This window comes from Hipposideros armiger, unplaced genomic scaffold (assembly GCF_001890085.2).
Source record: "Hipposideros armiger isolate ML-2016 unplaced genomic scaffold, ASM189008v1 scaffold_99, whole genome shotgun sequence".
NCBI lineage: Eukaryota > Metazoa > Chordata > Mammalia > Chiroptera > Hipposideridae > Hipposideros > Hipposideros armiger.
The window spans coordinates 1544892-1567039 of NW_017731449.1; the positions used below are offsets into that span (position 1 = coordinate 1544892).

A 22148-nucleotide genomic window follows, 5' to 3' on the forward strand; every position below is an offset into this window, starting at 1 on the left:
CCTTTTTTTTTTAAATCATTCTTTCTTCAAGAGAGAGGAAGGAATTGCCCCATATGGAGGGAGGCCTCACCTTGCCTGAGCCTTGTTTAAAAAATGGTTTTGGCTCTCCCTGGTGATAGAATTAACTCTTAGGCAATGTTGTCAGTTTTTCAGTTAGCTGAGTGGTAAATTTGATCATTTCTTTGCTAAAGATAAAAGATGTTCTTTAAAACTGATGAAATTTCTTTCTTAATGTTCAGTCCCTTCAGTTTTGCTTTATTTAAAGCTACTTTATCATCAGTTTGGGTGTTTATTTTAAAAAACTCAGAGTAGACAAAATAGATCACAATAAACCATCCATTCCATAAATACATTGCAAGGCTGTTTGTAAAATCTGTATCACTTATCACTTCTCTTGTACTCCCTAGTGGCTCTCTGGAATGTAGAGGTTTTGCTGGTAGATTTTCCATCTGTCATTCACCCTCCCCTCCTTCCTGTGGAGTTCTTGATCTCCAGGATTCCTGAGGGAAGCTTCCTTTCCTGGGGCCTGCTGAGGGAAGAAGAGGGCAAAGTCAAGAAAGGGACCTGTTGGATTGGCCAGTTAACTCGGGTGGTTAGAGCACAGTGCTCATAACACCAAGGTTGCCAGTTCAATCCCCACATGGGCCACTGTGAGCTGCGCCCTCCACAACCAGATTGAAACGACTACTTGACTCGGAACTGATGGGTCCTGGAAAAACACACTGTTCCCCAATGACAAAATCATTAAAAAGGGATTTGTTTCTACTCTTAGCTCTACCACTTAACACTAGATCAAGTTGTTTAATCTCTTTGAGCCTCCATTTTCTTCACCAAAACAATAATAAAAAATATATGCCATTAATACTTCAGTGGGTTTTGGGGGAAGAAGCATCAAATGAGATACTCCCAAAGGAAGAACACAGTCCAAAACAACCCCGGGTGTGTGGGGGCCCATGTAACAAACTAAATCTAGAAACTGTATTCTTCAGGCCATCGGTTATTATGAGATCCTCGAGCTTTATTTAGTCCTTCATTTGCTAGGAGAGATAACTGTCAATTTCAAAGTCTTCCCATTTTGGTTTTATTAGCTGTATAGTCATTGATATGAATACAAAATAGTTTTAATAGCAATAACTACAACTACTGGCATATTATAGTTTATGTCATTGATAGTCCACTTATTTTTCAAAAGGATTATCAATTTACAGTAAAGAACACAAATGTGGATCAGGTTGATAAAAGAGTAATAAAATAGAAATACGGACTAGGAAGCTGAAATAATAGAGGAAGGCAGGTGTATACCTTAATGCCATGAACATTTATATTAAGTTCTTAGGCCATGTTCACAGGGCACTAGAGTAGGAGTTTGACATATGGTTTCTTATCCTAGCTTACCTATCAAGTGGTTGGCACATTAAGATTCATACTCATTTTATTACTTAATTTATTATTCTACCTGTGATATTTGTCCATGAGTAAATTATCTAGTTCTATTTAGATTTAACTCTCGGGTTTTCCCTAGGAAATGTTTCCAAACTTGTTTCATTTTAATACCAACTGAAAAATTCTTTCAGGGAAAGGTGATTTGCTTTTTTTTTTCTTTAAAAAAAATATCACAAAAATGCCCGCGATTTTATTTTTATATTCTTTTGGGAAGTGCTTTTTTTATCTTTAATTATTTGATGGGGAGTATAATAAATCGATTTCATGTAGTCTATTGTATTTTATTACTAAACTTTCCTTATTTTATACACACACATCCGTGCATATGTACATGTATACATGTATGTATGTATATATTATTTTTGTATCTACTATGAATCTTAAACAGGATCATGATTCTATTCCTCTAGATAATCTACCAAATAAATAATATGCTATTTGGATATGAGAATTGAAATATAAACAATGTCATGATGGCAGGGCCATGAGGTTCATAAGTAAAAAAAACAATAACAATAATTATCCAAATGGTCCTAAACAAGGAAAAGTTGAGTTGCCATCAACAATTAGATTATATTCTAGGAAAATAATCAGTGTTATTCACCACACATTTAAGAACTATTTATTGGAGAAACATGTGGACTAGAAAAAAATGTATCCTTCATTCTCTTTGAGAAATCATAGATCATCTACTTAATCAGCTTATTGTATAACTGCATTAAACTGCTTCCCAGGAATCCTTCATGATTTCAGTGGAACCTGTTCTACCTTTTTCTTCCCCATCAAGCCCCCCCACAGAATTCACAGTAAAGCATAAATGTCCATACCCTCACATTCAGCTCTGCCCAAATCACCATCAGCTCCATCCCAGTAAATAGCTAGCCAATTTTAAAAATGATAAGCCAAACCCATTTTTTTGTGTGTGCTTTTGAGACAAAGAAAAAAAAAGCTCTGTGTTAAATAACATGTCATACTTGTTGACTATTTGAGGATGGAGTGTATCCACTTCATCCTGGTTAGTGATGACAGTGGGGAGATTTCATTCCTGAAATACTGTGTTGGTTCAAACTTAGCAAAGCAACCTCAGCTGCTTGCAAACTTGAAAATCCTGCAATGTTAAATAGCCAGAATGCCAGCATGGTGATTTTTGTTCTTCAGTTGAATTGATCACTTTTTGCTAGCAAGCAGGAAATTTACATGGTTCTGATTATTAATAAATGTAATATGATTTTAGCACCAGCATACTAAGCACAGTGAGAAACCAACAATCAGAACTACTAAGCTCAGGAGAGAAAGCACGTGATGGGATATTGCATGGCTTCGAAATGAAAATGTTTAATGGATTAAGGAGGGTTTTTATAGTTCCTGGGATAGTCCCAAAAAGTTGATTTGTAATTCACATTTCAAAATAACAAAATTAACTTTTTAATTTGAAGATGTAAACCAAAATAATTCCATGTGCCCCTTGGGACTCTAGGCATTTTATATTAAAATGTAATGAAAGCTTGTATTTATCTTTTAAAACCATGCAAGATAGCAAAGCTAACAAAGGAGAAAAAATATATAACAGGTTATCAGAATAGAAAGTTGTAACTATTAACTCCCTCTAAAGCCAACAGTGGCCTATGAAGGCATCCAGGGTCTTTAGTCACCCTTACTAGTGTCAAGAATCCATATTTTAATATTTATTTCCACATAGCAGAGTAAGTCGTATGCTAAGGACTTTGTAGCTTTTGTGCCCTTTTCCCCTACAAAGCTGGAATTATCTAACATAGTGACATCCTAAATTCACAGTAACGGAAGCAATAGAAATAATGTTTAAATCAGATTTTATATCTACTTACCCTAATATTGTCGTGGTGAGATTTCGGTCTCTGTTTATTTAAAAATTAAAGCCATGGTGATCTCCTAACCACTATGTATTTGTGTATTTATTTTTTAAAACGCTCTTCCTCGTTATATTCTTCAAATTGAGAATTACCGAACAGGACAGTAGATGAGTAATATAAGCAGAGTAGAAGGTTTGTAAAGTATGCTAGGTTTGGGGGCTGTGGCTTTGTTTCCATTCCACTTTGGCCTCATGAGAAGATATAAAAAGGATGAAGTACAGTCAACTTTGCATCGTTGGTATGGTTTATTGTATAATTATATTAAGCTGTGATTGACATATAGTGAAGGTTAGGTGAAGGTTGGAGGCAGGAAGGTTAAGCTGGAGACTTAAAGATAGCACCAATTACTTGTCAGATGTCTCTGTTTCCAGACAGTGTTAACAAATGAGAAAGCCCGTAAAACTATTGGGAAGATCCAGCTAATGAATCTGAAAAGGTTTTGCAAACTGCGAAACATCATGCATATGTGTCACTGTTACCAACTTTTGAATTATTCTTTTCATAGTGACAAAATTATTTCCTGATAGAGTATGGATTCATTTCTCTAGCAGAATCGACTATATATTTTGGATAGAATAGGGTAAGATTTCATAAATTGCCACAAAATGTCACAGACTGATTTGCATTTTTGGTGATTCTATACATTAATCACTGAGTAACCTTCAGTTTTCCAAATAAAGGATAAAAGGAGTGGTGATGACATTTGTAATCATCTACAGAAAGGGAGTTATTGAAATTCTTCACAGATGGGGAGATATCTAGGGTAAATCATTATATTCATAGTTCTAATTTTAAGAAGTTTAGAGGGTGTTTGTGGATAGTGAGAAACAAACACTATTTTGCATATAGAATTAACCATAAACTTTCTATACCACAATCCCAAATTCTCCAGATGACTGTGGAGGACTTTTCAGACACCATCCATTATGGATTAAGAAATTCATAAAAGGAAAATAATGTATGTTACATGTAATATCCAGACTGAGCATACTGGAGCAACTAGGATAGTGACCTTTCAAAAAAGACAAATTAGATTTATATGCCTCAGAATATAATATGGCTTAGTGCTTAGAAAAAGGACGACATATTCTTCTGTTTCTAGCCTTATAGCAGTTTACTTTATTACTTCTAAACAAGCTGCATAACTCATTTCTTCTTCAAACAATATAATTCAACCCAGTATGCTCTGGAAACTAAATATGGACCAGTGCTTGAGATTTTTAGGAAATGCTCAAGATAACTGAATGCTTGTCTAATGTTGCTTTAAAATACTTTCAAGGATTGGACCATATTCAGGGGGAAATACACACGGCAACCTGGTGCCAAATGTTCTCTGAACTTGAGATAAGTAACACATGGAAGGTCTCACTATGAGTAACATACATATAGTCATAGAAGCTGCAGTGGTGTAGCTGGCTACCAAATCTAAATGCTTTTCCCCAAATTCAGATTTAAAAGCTTGTTTGTTTGTTTTTTTAATAGGCTTTTTAAATTTATGAGATGCACATGTTTTCTGTAGTTTTCTTCCTGCTTGTTTTATAAGTATTTTAAAATTAATATATTTTTACTAACCCCTGGGTTTGTAAATAATAGTGAAAACACAAGTAATACTAGCAAATAATTGCAAAAATACTGATAAACCCACTAGTCATAATTGAAAATACCACTTGTCGTGTTCAAAATTCATTATATTGAGATTTTTTTTCCCACTGTATCTTCTTTTTGTAACTTAGTTTGGAAAAGGAGGTGAAAGCTGGTATATAATGCCAGCTAAACATGACTGCTGGGGGGAAAATGAAGTAAATTTTAAAATACCTCTGGAATTAATTTTTATCACCTTTTTTATAGCAACATAATAGAGAAATGGTCAAATGCTTTTAATCACATAAGTTGGTTTTCTCTTGTCTGTGGGGGTGGTAGAGGTACAGGCATAAAAAGGAATGATGGCTTTGGATTGTTAGTTACCTTCAGTTTTGGGAGGTTATCTCTGGAACTGTTCTCCACTCCATTGATCTGAATATTTTCATAGCCTAAGGCAGCGGGGGGGGGGGGGGGCAGGGGAGTGGGGACTCGTTTTCTGTCTCTTGCCGATTGAGGCCGACGAGATGGGAAATGAATCCCTCTGTTAAGGACAACGGAAAAGTTGTTTTTCACATGTACCGAGCCTCTCAGACACAGCACGCTGTCTGCCCTCTGCTATCGGGCAGCAGGAACTGAAGATGCTAGGGAATGCATCTTGCTAACCTCTGCTTTGTTATTAATTCATTTGGCCTGCATCTTTAATTTGGGGTGACAGCCACCTTTAAAGGCTTCCAATGCCGTGCCTCTCAGTAACCAAAGACCGTCCTGTGGGGGCCTTTTCATCCCCACAGCTGTCTGTACAGAGGCTCGGTGGTGTGTCTGCAGCTGGCAGAATGCAATACAGTGTCCTGATGGCTTCCTCTCTCCTTGCTTTTGCAGCTGGCGCTACCTACATCTTTGGGAAGAGTGGAGGCCTCATCCTCTACACCTGGCCAGCCAACGACAGGCCCAGCACGCGCTCCGACCGGCTGGCGGTGGGCTTCAGCACCACGGTCAAGGATGGCATCTTGGTCCGCATCGACAGCGCCCCAGGCCTCGGCGACTTCCTCCAGCTTCACATAGTGAGTACCAGGCCTCAGCCTGGATCCTCTTACCTTCCTGGTGGTCTGAGTTGGTGAGCCAGAGGACTACAGCAGAGCTGCCTAGAAAGACATGGCAAAGGGGCACAGGCTTGTGAAAATGGCCTGTGCGTGTGGGCGCTGGATCAGGTGTTGGGGGAGGGGCGTGGTCTGTGTGTCAGGCCTCATTTCCCATTCTCCCCATCAGATGTCAATCACGATGCCCATAGGATGCCTCAGGAATACAAAATTAGAAACTCTTCCCGCCCAGACTCCCTCCCTGTGTGGTTTGGCCTGTCCCAGACATTGAGCAGACTGCTTAGGTGTAAATAAGAGATTTACCTGGTGGGGCTCACCTTACCCTGTTTGAATGTTAATGATCTCCTAGTCTGGAGGTCAGCAAAGTTGTACCGCAAAGGGCCAGATCGTAAATATTTTGGTCTTTGCAGGTCTTACAGTTTTAGAGCTATTCAGCGCTGCCATTGTAATGTGTAAGCAGCCAAAAGCCATCGATTTTTTAAAAAGTATATATGACTGCATTCCAATAAAAATGCGTTTATTAAAACAGGCCGCAGGCTGTACTGTGGTGACTCTGCCCTAGGCTGCAGACTTCCTCATAGAGATGTAAAGAGCACATGATAAAAACAGGGTGGGCGGGGCAGAAGGAAATGGCAAGAAGGAGCAAAGGTTGGTGTACTCACGCGTATTGCATATTGAACATTTTGCTGGTGTATATAAGCCCAAAAGGACTGCACCTTTCATTCCTGCAGATCATTAAAAAACACAGTGCAATTCTAAGAAATTAAAATGATTTGGAGGAAAAAAATTACTTCGTTATGAGGATAGAAAATATTTTTATAGCAACAATTAGCCCATTTTATTGCCTGTGCAGTCTGCAGTTAAGAAAGTAGGTTAAAGAAGGATATGATTCTCATCCATAAGTACCCAAAGTGCAGCCACCAAGAGCAACAAGAGGAATTGTTCTCATTAGTCAGCAATGACAAGGCCAGGAAGAATGGATTTAATTTGGAGTTAAGAATTTGGTTTAAAGAGTAGGGCGAAAAAGCAGTTTTAGAGGAAAAAATCAACTGGGGATTACCACCAACCTCCAAAAAGGAGGAAAATGGACATTTACTGGGGATCTTTCAATCCGAATTTTGCTAATGTGCTGGTCTGAGGAGGGAAGCAGATTTTATTGCTGGTCTCCGGAGTGGAGGCGGCTGACTGGCTGACACCACAAGCAGCAAGCTCAACACTTATGGCAGCGCCCACCTCCGGCACCTGCTCTTCCAACGTTCCTTGGAAACTGGAGCAGCTTGGAGTAGAAGGCTTGAGCTGGAAGCCCGTCTGGTCTCAGGGGGAGCCGGAATAGGGCAAGACCCTGCCTAGGAGTGCAGGGAAAGACTGGTTAGAAATGATCGCCTTCACAATGTGAAACAGGGGTCTTGAATAGAGCTGTGAACCTTTAATGCTTTCTCAGATGTGTCAGGAACCATTGGTACTTGGAGCCTATGTGTAAGCATTTTAAAAAGCCACATCAAGGAGCACAGGGAAAGGCTCCCATAGTTAGTACGGTTTATCTTGATTTGGCCACTAAGAATCACCATAATTTACACAACTCTGTGAGATTTATGCTGCGTATCACTTAATGACTATTTCATGGCATCTATAACTAGGCGATTATTACCAGCTCACTTGCATTTTCGTGGTGATTTATCTCCCTTTCTGGTTCAGTGTGACTTACTAAGAAAAATATGATTTGGCGCAGCCCCGAGCATCTTTTTTAAGTCAGAGGATGTTCTACCAGTTTGTCCATTTCTCCCATTTGTGTTTTGTGGAGCATCTCTATTTTTAAGGGAAATGCCTTCTTATTTCCTGACCATTTACTTGAAGTTGGCACTGTTTTTACAAAATGAATGTAAGGATCCTCGGAACTTCTAGGAGGAACCGTAGCAGTCCATTTTAACATTTTAAAGGCAAGAAACATAAGAAATTTTACTTCAAAATGTGAAGAACACACCTTGAGTGTTATGGACTTACTCCAGTGAGGTAGCCATTGTTTAAACATTCTAGAAAACCCCAATAGATTGACCTTCAGAACTTAGATTAGAAAAGAGAGGCCCTATGATGTGGAGAAACCACGTCATTCTGGAATGAACCCGAAATGTTCGCAGCCATCTTGAGCAAGGGGCCGCTTCATTGGTCTAACTATTCCAAACCATTTTTTATTCCCTAGTGGACTATATCTGGTGTCTACCAGAGATTAAAAACTGTGTGTAACTGTTTTTCCATAAAAATTTATTTATACAAACAGGCTGCAGGCTGTACTTAGGTGGCCTCTGCCTTAGGCTGCACACTTCCTCAGAGAGATGTAAAGAACAACACGTGATTAACAGCTGACACCAGAGTGGGCAGGGCACATGGCCAGTTCCTTAACCACACTTGGGAACCAAGGGATTCAAGCGGAATATCAAAAAGCTTGATCACAAAACCAGCTGCTTGTTTCAGACATTAACACAGATGCATCAGAAGAATGAAGTCATAAATACCTACTCTGATACTTTTATCTGACTTTCATGATCTGTAAAACATGGATTTGTTTATCGAATGCTATTTGTTTCCTTGCACTGAAGAAAATGACTCAAAGAGAAAAGAATGTAAGGGCCATTAATGCAAGTAGAAAGGGTTGGGCAGGAGGTGAATGATTTCATTTCCCCTTGCAGTTCACCTAAGAGAAGAGAACCCCACTGGGGAAACAAAAAGAAAAAGTTATGGCAGACATGGAAAGGAGATCAAAGCAGGGCAGATCCCAGGGATGGGGGGGGGGAGGGGAGAAGAAAGAAGTCCACCTGGGGAAGACACGGCAGATGCTGCAGATGTGCTCAGCAAGGGCTCACATGTGAGCAAAGCTTCATTCTTCCAATATGGGTGTTAGTTATGGAAAGAACCAAGAGTACTTTGGTGCTACTTCTGATTGGTTGTCAAGCCAGTAAGTTGCTCAAAAACAAAATATAAACTCTGAAATTAACAGGTGGGAGAGAGGGGGTGGGGGGAGGTGGGAGATGGAGAGAGATTGAGAGTTTGTGTTATATAACTGATGCTGAAGGCAATTTCTAGGAATTGTTTAAGCGTTTTGAGCAGCAGTAACACTGTCATTGGAATAAACCCTTTTTACCCCCAAGTTAGCTTATTTGAATGAAGAGATAGTGCCTTTCAAGAACACTAGAGTGTGATCCTGAGCTGAACACACATTCTAGGAGAGCCCTGCCTGCAGTGGAGATCCCAAAGCAGGAATGGCAAACAGGCTTCACGTTGCCTGCAGCTCTCAGTGCCTCTCACTCTCTCACTTCTCATTGCAAAGATTTGTGAGCAGGCGAATCCAGCAGGCAGGAATTCTGGCTTCCACTAGTCATGTCTGCTACCTGCGCAGAAATGGGACTCTGTGGACAGGTGTATGCTGAGCATTTATTACACTGGCTCTGGGCTACACACTACTCACACACTTGAACTTTCCCACTTGGTTTCCTTTGTCATCTCAAAATCCCCACGCATCAACAACTCCTTTGGAAATTAGGTTATCTTCTTAAACTCATAATCCACTGGAGGCCCTTGACTCATTAACTGATGGATTTAAAGTAGTCAGTCTTATTGTGATCCTTCTTACACAAGGCTAAGGTCTGCTGCTCTAACGGATTTTGAGTTTTGTTTGTAAAGTTGGGGAAAAAGGAGGAGAAATGAACATGACTAATTTGGGGACGCCCAACATTTTGGGGGATGGCAGGAATATGTGGAGAGAGCTTAAGCAGAATGAAGGCCTTAGTACCGTGAGGTGAAGAATCGATGCAGAGAAAGGGAGGCCCCTAAGACAGAGTTGGGCAGGTACTGTACACAGTTTTCCCTATTTCAGTTTGCTCAGGTTGTCTGTTGTTCTGGCCAAAGGAGCAGAGGTTCTTTCTTTTGCTGGTTTCTTTTAAAGCTTAAGTCTTCCTACTCACCTGGGTCTCATAATGGTTAAATAGGCTTTGACAAAAATCATTGAACAAGACAAGATTTAGACCATTAAAAAAAGATCAGAGAAGGCCAAGAGACTGAAAAATTTAGCAACTGTTTCCTTCAAATTAGCTTATATTTCTTCGTTGGGGGTTCATACATCCTGATGCTCTATTTTCTGTGTCAATTATTAATAATGATATTAATGCAATCACGGATGAAATGTGTTTGACAAAGGTAAAAAGATCTTTGTTGATGTATGTGTGCATGGAATGAAATTCTGTGGAAAGTGGGTACCTTACGGCCAAAGGGTTTTTAAAAATTAATATTTCAAATATGTTTCTTCCATTGAAATCTATTGTTGAGAAATCAATCAGCTCACCATTTGGAGAGAAGCCTCTATTGCTTGCAAGCGACACCTGCCTATTGACCTTACATCAAGTCTCTGTGGAGCTGGGTCATGTTGTACGCACCTTCATTTGTACAATAGAGAAAAAAAACTGAATAGGACCGTAGAAGGGATTATCATGAAGGGCTTGCTATTATTGCTGTTATGAAACTCTTGACAACCTCCTTTCACCACCTACAACATAGAAGGTCAGGGAGAATTGGGCAGCAATTAGCTTTTCTTTATGTAGTTACTGCAGAGTGTGAAAAAGACTTCTTATTAATTTCTCCCTCCCTGTGTGTAATTTACAATAAATCCTCTTGGATTCATTTTTTAATTATGAGCCTTTCAGGAACAGTGAAAATTTATGTTTGATAAGAATCTATAACCTTTCCCAGTGGTTTCTCTCCTGACTTACACTGTAGATCGCTTACATAAAACGAAGTAGGAGATGACGAAGGACTGCCGTCCAGACTGATCGCCTTCTCATAAGGTGCAAAATGGTCCCCTTCCAAAAAGGGGTCCCCCCAAAAAGACTGGAAGTATTCTCTCGGTGTTCTGTTTGAGGAAGTTGGGTATTTATTAAGTTTGGTTGGTATAGTATTGTTTTTCCATAATTTATAGCATTTAAAGAGACTCCTGGAAAATAAGTGAGAGCAAAGCTGATAATGATAAGTGGTCTATTGGTCACCTCTATGGCATCTATAAGTTGCTGGTCTGGGTAGTTCACTGGGCCATCCCAGTGGAGGATATTTACAGCAAACCATCACCGTTTGCTGGGCTAGTCTTCCGTGAGGTGAGGCGGCTGCGAGCTACGATTCAGCTCTGGGTTTGGCCAGTGGCAGAACTGGACTGGATTCAGGACCTGGATTTGGGGGAATCTGCAGAGCTGTACAGTGGAATGTTGGCATTTGTGAGACTGGTAAAGCAAGTAAAGAGGGAAAGAACCAGAAAACAACAAAGGTGCCCAACAGAAGCAATTTCGTTTCCCACAGAGTGCTGTGCACTGCAGGTCGGCTCTGTATTTCCTTTCAGTGCTATTTGTTCTTAGTGGAAAAGGCCTCTTTGGGTTTTCTGGGCTTAGGAGCTTTTCCAGATCATTAGCCACTTCTGTGGAGAGGGCCTGCTGGGGATCGTCTATGCAGCTTCCAGCTTAGCCGTTCCATCCGGCAGAGTTGGAGAAGAAGGTGGGAGCAGGGAGTAGGAGTGGGGATTTGATGAAGTGACTGCTTATGTAAGCTGGACCAGAGGCAGCTGCCTGCATGGGAGTTGGTGTGCGTTCTCTTAGCTCTCTATTATTCCCCAGGTACTTCATCTAAATCTGTTTACTTTGATTCCGCACTTGGTTTTGCAAGGCAGCATGCCATAGTGGGAAAATGTACTTAATTTGAAATGGAAGGATCTGGATTTGAGTCTCATTTCTGTCAATATCCAGTTAGCGATTTGGCTTTAGCAAGACTACCCTCCTCTCCTTCTAAATGGGCACAAAAAATTCTTCTGTTACAGGGTTTTCCTGAGGTTCAAAAGAAATAAAGCATATAGAAGTTGTGATCAGCAAAAGACTGTACAAATGTAGAAAGGTAGCTTGCTTGATGCCATACCCAGAAGGTGATGACTTCATTAGAGAGGAAAAAAAAAATAGTGAAAGAAAGAATACGTTTTAAAACGAAAAGTAGAATCATCATTTTAAGTGTTTTTAAAGGTGTTCTGGGACTGTTTCTGAAAAAAAAAAAGCCCTATTTTATCTGGTCAAAAGCAAATTTTGTGAATGAATTAGATCCACGGTTGATACTTTTGGAGTGTCCTGTTAACACGCAGTGAAGAACCCAGTTCCACCTGAGAGAGGCCTGGTTAGGTCAATAGGACGAGTGGACTTTGGCAGCGTCCTGGTGTCTCACTGCAGGACGTTATGTCTGTACACAGTGTGACACGGGGATGCTCTGTGCCTCTGTTGCCCTTCAGTGGAATGTTCCAAAGGGCTCTGTACTCACCAGTGAATGTGCAATCCACCCTGCCCTGAAGTTCTTTCTTCAATTCTATGAACCATGGAAAACGGAAACATCCCGTCTTTCCAGAAGAAGAAGGGAAGGGGGAGGAGGAGGAGAAGAACCAAACGGTAACAACGAGTGGCAGCATCAGGGCAGCAGAACCTCTCCAGGAGGGCATGGAGGAAAGTGGTTTGAAACCCATCGTAGTCACCCAACGAAGACATAATGGGTTTGGCCCTATTCTTGGGGATCAATAGAGCCTCAAAGAGTTATTGCTAGAAACCAGGTCTTAATGTAGGTACAGCCAGATTGAATGGCAGTAAAATGTATGCTAAGGCCATCATAAAAATGGGTTTGACCGTGTGCAGGAAATATTTGATGGCTGGGAGACAAATATAAGAAGCAGAGGCCAAATGGCTGTATCCTCATTTATCACTTACTCTAGTGACCCTTTGACTATTCACTGATGACAGTCACTGCTTCAGAATCCTCAATGCATACATAATGTGAAATTAGAAAAATTGGGATTAAGAGAAGTTAGCTTATGAGTGTCATTCATTATACATAAGTTGAGGGTTGTTGATGTGCCGGACAGAGTGATACGTTTTGAGGATGCTGTGATCAACCTTGGCTTACTTACCTACCGCTAACAGACTGGAAAGACCACAGTAATGAAAATGTGAGAAATCAGGTTTTTTACACGTTATGAGATGATGTGTATAAAACTCTTGCGTAACTCCTGGCATATGGTGAGCTTTCAATCATGGATAGCTTTTAATATCATTGGTATTTTTTCTTCAGTTAATGTTTTTTAAGCTAGAGAAAACAATATATTTTCCTAAATAATGAACAAACTTAAATCAAGACCTCTGAGATTGCAACTTAAGTAATGTAACATTCTCAGGAGGAACCAGGATGCTACTGATTGAAAGCCAGCCTCGTGTGTCCTAGATGATGGCAGTTATCAAACAGCTGAACAAGTTCTAAATAGCAGAGGCTTCGTAGACATATGAACCTAAAGTGCAGCAAACAAAGTGAACTCCAGGCACCATGAAATCAACGCTGTGGTTCATGACTTAATGGAAAGCCTACCTCAACACTGCCAGGCGGATGAGTTATCTCATTGACCCACCACTTACACTGTTACTAGTCATTACTTCTGGGGTATTGTTTAGTGCAACAGGGCAAGAAATAACTCATTGACTCCCTGAAGCTACAGATGATGGATTTTCGATCCCTGGCTGCATTAAAAAGTCATGGAAGCTCACCGTATTGACGAGAGAATTCATTACCACCCACCCCATAGCAACATATGCTTAGATCCTGATGCTGTCATTGCTGCTGTTTTAACTGGTTAGTATTTCCCTGATAGATGGCAGAGGGAACTGTATGACTGCATTAGCCTCAAAGATGGGTTTGACAGCCAGACCTGTCGTTTCCCAGCCTGAGATGACACCTTTGGAGTCTAGAATCTCTTAAAGACATTTAGATAAGCCCTGTTGTTTGACCAACCTAACCTTTGTCCTAAAGTCAATTCATACTCAGGATAACAGGAGACGATTGGCAATTAACTCTCATGTTCTATTCTTGATCCCTCAGTTAAGTTCTTTTAATTCAGTTTATTTTGCCACTCCATTTTAAAATGGCAGGTAATTTAGATGACCTTTTCCTACGTTACTTAGGCCTATATCTTAAGAGATCATTTTACAGTATTGCCATTACTACTATCACTTACCACTAATATTGATTGACAAATTACCAGGTACAAGACACTGTATAGGAACTTTGTTTACGGTACCTCATTATGAGCTCACAACAACTCAGTGAGGTAGTCACTATTAATATCCTCACTTTGTAAATGAGGCAACTAATGTTTAATGAAGCTGAAGAATTTTCCTGAGACAGCACTGCTAATAAATGACTGAGCAGACCTTCAAATCCAGCTCTGACTCTTAATTACCATTATATCCCTAATGAAGGTCTCAGTGCAGAAAGTGTACTGGTGATAATTGGAATTCAGCACATATTTATGGAACAGCAATTTATTTGGTGTTGTTAGAGATGTAAAGAAGTTTAACATAAAGGAGGGACATAAAAATTGTACATAAGACTTAGTTTTAGGGCAGCATTTGGCTATTTACCAAGGAAGACAAGAATATCGTCGTTGGTAGAGATTAAAGAAAAGTTCATATACAGGGTAGGTTAGATGTTGAAGGGACATGCCAGATGAAAATACTAGTATGAGTATAACCTCAAAAAACAGAAATACAGGCTGTGTTCTCAAACTAGTGAGGTGTTCAGTTTGACCAGAATAAATGGCTTGAGGAAAAAGGCAGACGGTATGGGATAGCAGTCAGAGCACATGTTTTAGAGGCCAATGGTGTGTGATTCAAGACCGAGCTCTGCTTCCAACCAGCTCTATGACCCTGGATGAATTGTTTGACTTCTCTATAGATGGACATAATGATAATAATGCCACACATCTTGCAAATCTGTGTGAAGGTTTTTAATAATATATGTGAAAATGCTTAATGACTATCTGATTCACAGTAGATGTAAAACTAATGATAGTTATGGTTTTAGGTTATTTTTGTCTTTCCAGATACTTGAGGCCTGCAGTGAGGATGACCTAAGTGCCATACTGATAGATTGCTTTTAAAAGCAATAAGACATGGAAAGTTTTTGAGCAGAAGATTTGAAATGACCAAAGCTTAATTTTTAGAAGATTCTTTTGGCTCTGTGAAAGAATATTTCTCATTGGATTCAAGGAAAATAGGTAGTGGTCATTGTTTGAGCGGTCCAGGAAAAACATGTTAGAGGACTTATTCAAAGATGATGATAATAGGAAGGTAATAAGGATGAAACAAAAGGACATTTCAGAGACAGAATCATCAGATATTGCCCGTGGTTAGATGGATGAGGAGAGAAGTGAGGAATGTCTAGAATGGGAAGGTTATGATTTCATTAACAACAACAATTTAAAAAAACACACTTTGGGATAAGGTCAGAGTTTGACTTTTGCAATGCAAAACATAAGGCATCCAAGAGTTAACCTGTAGAGATTTCTAATTGGAAATGTATGATGAACTTAGATGAGAGATACAGAATAGAGGTAGGAACTTAAATTTTTTCAGCCTGTCAATGACAATGGAAACTCTGAGGATAGCTAAGATCTCCAGGGAGACAAATGAGTAGGAATTTAGGAGATATATATATATATATATATAGTTTTACAAGATGAAGGAGGAAAAGGAAGGAAGTTAAAAAGAAAAGGCTAGAGGGTCAGGGAAAACCTAGCTAGTGAAGTTTTATAGAAATCAAAAGGTTTGAGAAAGGTTTTCAAACACATGTAGCTCCAGAGTTATTATCATTTTCATACCTTTTAGTCATACCTCGTGCATTGGAAATGAGTTTGTGGGATGTCGTCTTTATATTTACCATTATTTATCATGGCACATAATTTGTGTCATTCCAGTCTTCTCGTTAGTCATTCTGCATTTCTTCCCTTGGTTTTTGTCACGGGCATTACTGACTTAGAACCGGAAGACTCAGGGTTTAGTCCTAGCTCTGCCATCAGCTCGCAGCTATTTTATGTAAACTGCGGAGATATCGATCCTGTTCTGCCAGCCTCCTAGTGTTATGAGGGAGATCAAATGAGAGAATGCATGTGAGTGTGTCTTGTTGCCATTGAAAGACTGATATAGTTAATAGGATTGTTTTCATAATAATATTGGTATGCCTACCACCCAGCAAAGCTCTGGATGCCTAAGAGGCTGTGGTTGGAGACCTGGAAATGAGGACCTAAGAGATGCTACAGTGGTTGTGATTGTCAACTGAAGGGTTAGCAACAAGGCAAATGGCAGATCAGAGCCAAAATGTGGATGGCCCAACTGCCCTAAGCCGCTGTGGTCCTCAAATGATGCTTATCTGGTATAAGTCTTCAGACCTATCACATCACTGTGCAATGTCACTGTGGGGGAGGCAGCTTGGATTTAAGGTCATGTTACAGTTCCCCAAAGAATAATCCCAGAGATCCCAGTGGTCACCATGCTCAGGGAAGCATGAAATCTGATCACCCTTATCATGATCTTAGCTTGGATCATTCCAAATGTTACTAATGGTCATAAAATTATCCAGCCCTTTTTTAAATACAAATTGCAGTATACTTAGGTTACTAAATCTAAGTATACTTAGGTTTGGAAACAAACTCGATTGGGTGACTTTTTATGGCTACAAACTCATATTCTTACCTGATTTTACTTTTGTCATCACTTCTATATTTGCTGTTTTATCCATTGTCTAGGCAGTGGGGTAGCCACTTTGTATATATCAACTTATTTAGGTCGCACAGCATTGACACTGTCAAAATGGTAGGATTACCCCTATTTTAGAGATTAAGAAACTGAGACTCAGGAGATTAAGTAACCACTTGTTCACAGGGTTAAGGGAAGGAAAGAGGACTAAAATATTGGTATGTTTGATTCTAATGTCATATGTACTGCTTTCAATAATTACCTGTTCAATGTTGAGGCTAAATGTGGTGATTTTAGCAGGACCTGTGATATTTTTAAAAATCCACAGTTAAGAATCATTTGCACAAATAGAGGGATGCCATTTTGGCTGAGGTAGAACACATAATTGGAACTGAGTCACTGTCTTTTTGGATTCGAAGACATGTTTTATTTTACATTACATTTCATTGCTTTGCAGTATTTGGTTGTGTCTCAGCAGCATTAAGGCACCCAATTTTGCCCAAACTGCTTTCTTAAACACCCTTATGTAAAATGGGCTTGGAAACTAAACTTGAGGTTTTAAATGCCATATGGTGGGCATATAGGCTCCAAGATAACTTTTGTTCCAGAATTTCAGCAAAACTTCTTTCAAATGCAGTATACCTGAGCAGAAAGTATTGGGTAAATCTATTCTCATATATCAGTGTGTGACGCATGCCGTATTAGAAGCCTTCAAATATCTGTGCTTGAAAACCCTAAATTATCTCAAGTAATACAGAAACACATTTAGTCTCTCTACAGTCAGTATTTCAATTTTTGTATTTCTAATTTAAAACCAAATATGGGTGTCTTCTCAGCAGCCCTGGGCTGCCATTCACTGGTATGTTAGCTTTTAATGTCTAGTGGCAGAGTCTAATAGAAACTTGGAAGGTAGACCTTTACACTGGAAATCACATCTCTTGGAATGGGAGCAGTTTCCATGCAAGGTGCCCCTGACTTTGATGCCTGATGTCTAAGGTTCGCAGACTTCCCTGTTTGCTTCTTAGATCAGCAATGCTGCAGCTGCTTTTGTTGCATGGCTAAACATAAAAGTATTAAATCCAATACTGAAGAGTGAAGAGGAAAATTAGTTTGGTGTGAGTGTTTCCTAGAACACAATGCATGGGGCAGGAGGATTTTTGACTATTCACAAAACACAGCTACCTTGTTAAAAAAGACAAAGCTCTCCCTGAGGTTGGTTGGGAATCTATACAGCGGCATATAGCAAAGGTGAATAACATGACAAACTTAGCTCGAGGTGAGGGGCATGTAGGAGGAATAGAAATCCCAAGTTGAAATTTGCCAGGCAGGCGAAGATGAGTAACCTACTTCAGTGAAAAACAGTTTAGTTTATTCATTTATTTTTTCGACCAGTTCCTAATGCATGTCAGGTCCATTCTAGATGCTGGAGATATGGAGTGAATGAGATAGACAAACTCCCAAGCCTGTGGAGCTTGCGTTCTAGCAGGTGAGTCCTCCTGAGGCACCGGCAGTCAGAACCTGAGTTCAGCAGAGCTCTGTGAACACATGATGTCATGTATATTTAATTAATTCACTTATTAACAAACTGGGAAATTCCCACCAAATTTTTATTTCCATCTTTGTACCTTTGTCTACTTCTCAAATCTCCATATGAATCTCTCTTACCTCTAGAATCAAAGAAAGAGCAAGGAGCCTCCTCATTAGCTGGGGGTCCTACTGCAACCACCATATTGGCCCCTCTAGTTTGTTTTCAATGCCAAGAGGAAACAAAAAAGAATAACACCTTCACCCTCAATTTCTTTTCCTTTTTCTTTGAAATGACTGTGGCCAAATGACTATCATTTCATTTTATAATTGTGCAAGATTCCTTCAGAACATCCATCTGTATATCACAGACAGAAAATTGCTGGAGACATCGCACGGCACTAACAGACAAAAAAAAAAAGACAAAAAAAAATCAACCAGATGAAAACCCACCCTCTCTGGGAGACAGACCACACCATTTCCAAGCCTACCTACATAACCTGTCATGTCTATCTATTGACCTAGAACTTGCCCTCTCCAACCCCAATGAGTTACAAGACCACCCCCTGCGGTGACAGTATCAGGACAAATTAGGTTTTTCCTTCAGTTAATTGAATGCTACAGGAGACAGAATGGAACCACATGTTTCCCTTTGGTTCACACCCAAACACTGCAAAACAGAGTGTGCGCTTCCTCCTTCAAGCTGTGTGTGTGCATTAAACTCGTGCAAACATTGGGATGAAATGCAGACACAATAAGTCAGCTCCGAGGAAAACCACAGAAGTCTTTTTCAGTTCTCTAAATCTCAATCTTTTATTTCAGCTAGGTCTTTACAGAGATTCAAAGAACATGATTTTACAATGATTCTCCAAAGAGCAGTTAAATGTGTTTCATCCAAAATTGGATATTCACCATATCGTAACAGGTCCCCTTTGGGAGCTGGGAACTCATCATTAGCACTTTCTTTGTAAATTACTATCAATGTTTGATAGAGACAACAAAAAAAAAACACCACTTTGTATATTCAATGTGAAAGAACATAGATGATATGAAGGTTTTTCCCTGTGGTTCCACAAATTGCTTCTTTGTTAAAAGTGAACATTTGGTATAAATCGTATATTAACAAAGGCGTCTCCTATGATATGAACCCCAACCCGAGCAGGAATACCAGATTTCTCTTTCAAGGATGCAAATTAGCTCTCATGTCCCTTCCATGAGACCAATTGACATTGAACAATACTGAGACTTTATGCCAGGTTTTGTGTACTTGGTTGTACGTGACATGAGCTGATCGGAAGGTGTTGTGTGCACAGTGACATTTTTGTTCTGTGGAGGCCAAGAGCACAGGATTGACACAGACTAGTTTGTGTCACACAGTAGGAAAAGTGTGTGTGTGTGTGTGTGTGTGTGTGTGTGTGTTTAAAAGCAGAACAACACTATCCTGTGAACTCAAATTCTACTGCTAACCACCAAAAGCCACCTTGTAAACTGACCTAGAACTGCTAGATTTTGGAAACCTAGCCCCTGCTTTTCACATAGCACCATGTGGACGCCAGCTCCCATTTAAGTTGCCATGGATATCCATAAGAAGTCACAGTTCTTCTGCTTGCTTCTGTCTTTAGGGTATTTGATGGTGTGATTTCCTCTTAGGGGGGGCTTTCTGTTGTTCCTGATGACTGCCAGCGAAGCAAGAGCCAGCGGTGCCCTTCTCACTGGTCATGAACCAGGTCAGCACATTTAGATTCCTGGGTATACAGGGCAGCTCTGCAGGGGCATCTAAAATGGAACCATTCCAATTGCCCCAGCCCCTCCTTCCTGCCTGGATTCATTGGACAAAAGAGCAAGAATGAAGTCTCTTTTTCCTTCTCTCTCCCTAGTGTTTGGCAATCCTGTGCGAATGAGCCCCCTTTCCCCATGTGTTTCAGTCATGCCCTCCCTGTTTCCTAGTCTCAGAGACAGGACGTTCCTTGTCCTCCACAGTCAGTGTGAGGGGTTTAGAGAATGTGCTCAACTGGTGCCCCTGGCACTCTTCCAATGCACAGATATGTGTTAAAATTTAGATAGTCCATGTACAAATGGAGATTTCCAGGTTCTCTTAAAAATTTGGAAGATTCAGCTACACTGGGCCAGTGTTCCTATGTGGCATTGGTTAGCTGGAGACCAGTTAGTTGGTCAGCATTTGCCATTTTTATGGACATACCCTGTCCAGCCACCCGTCTCCACCCACTCTATGTCACACATATCACCCAGCTTCTTCACTCATCTCTTTGCCTGCCCCACCCCTGCAGACATCTGATTTTATGATTCCTCTAACACAGTTGTATTAACAGTTTTGGATCATACCTTCATATATTATATATAGGGGGTGCCAAAACAATGCATACAAGTAGACACTTTGGTCAACGTTGCTCAAGCAGTAGTTCGCCGTAATCAGAACTGTCTCAACACTGATGGTAACCACTTTGAGCATCTCTTGTAATTGCAGAAGTCACATGTGACTTGTATTCATCTTTTATTATCGGTATATATTGAGTATTGCAATTTTAATAGTTTTCCTTTCTTAAAATTGTGTATACACTTTTTTGGCACCATCTGTATAAAAGGTGCTCTCAAACATTTTCATTAGACTCAGCTATTTTTAACACTTATTTTAGAAGAGCTTACCAGTTGATGTCACATTGCTACCCTGAGGGTACATATTTACCCATTCAGAAGTATTTGGGGCTCATGTATTCATACATTTCATGTATATGATTAGTTATGTAGTATAACACATTTAATGATATTAACTCAATGGTTGACTTATTTGTTCTCTTCTAAGAACCTCCATATCAAACATAGAATGGTAACATATAGATGAAGATTGTATTATTTGTTTCTGGGAAAATTTGGTATTAGTCCTAAAGCTTCACAATACATATAATATGCTTAAAGTAACACATTTGTCCTATGTTTTAATTCATAATTTTACAGTATTGGTGTGTCAGAGTTTTCTTAACTATTCTCCCCACATTAAGAGTCTTCGCACAAATCTCTGATTACTAACCCTTCTCTGAAGGGGGTTGCCTTTCAGGGATGTTTCTGAGAGCTCTGAATTCTGACAAGAGTGAAAGGTGACACATGATTGAGGGATACAATTGTCAACTCCTGATTCTTACTCAACGGCATTGGATTGCCTGTGCCAAAATGGTTCAGATGCCTCCTCTGGGGATTGCTTTGCCTATCCCATTTCTCAGACAGCCATGAATTTCTTCCCACCCCCCACCACCCCTGGCAATTTTACCTAAATCTTTTTCTTCCATTGCTTCTAGGCATATCATCTTCTGAGGCTATGAATAATTCTTTCCCTTCAATTATATTGTTACCTTGAAGGTATTTATAGGCTGTGATCTAGTCCCCAGAGTCACTGCTTTGCCAAACTTATAAATTTAGCTCTCACCACCTCTCCTCATATGTTTTATCTTCTAGCCTTTGTAGCACATTTTTTTTCCCTTTGGAACCTATAATATCTTCTAGCCATTATAGCTTCTCTTGATATTTCAATATTTCTCTCAAACTAGAGAGGTCAGAATAGCACCTCATATCCCAGGTTTTACTGTGAGTATCTGATTTTAGAGAGGAAAACCAAGGGAGAGGATTACTTCAAAATTGACCTTAATCTATTCTGTGTCTCAGGAAAACAGACAAAATGGTAAAGAATGTTCACAGGGCACTGTCAACATGTTTCCATATGTTTTAACATACTGTTAAAATATTCCTGGAAGCTTAAGGGGAAATGATGATTTTTCTGAGAGAGAAGATCTTGCTTACGTTAGATACTTGCCCCTGTCCTTTAAAGTAAGATTTTCTTTAAAAATTCAGCATTCAAATATGGAGTCAGACGTGCTACCATTGCGCCATGAGGAGCTCTCAGCATTCAAATATAGCTGTGTACTAAGAAGGACTTTTTCTTATAGCACACAAGCTTGGAAACCAATGTTGATATTATTGTTAAGAATATTCTCTCTGTTTCTGTGGTTGAAAATTAAGAAACA

General features: G+C 39.8%; 1 protein-coding gene across 32 annotated transcripts in view; it reads left to right on the top strand.

Moving 5' to 3' along the window:
• Positions 1-22148, top strand: part of NRXN3 (neurexin 3) — a 1587373-nt gene that overhangs the window by 1216562 nt on the left and 348663 nt on the right. For all 32 annotated transcript variants that reach the window (XM_019646239.1, XM_019646240.1, XM_019646221.1 and 29 more), the window contains one exon: positions 5793-5974. In XM_019646239.1, coding sequence (XP_019501784.1) covers positions 5793-5974 — 182 coding nt within the window. The remainder of the gene's footprint in view (positions 1-5792; positions 5975-22148) is intronic.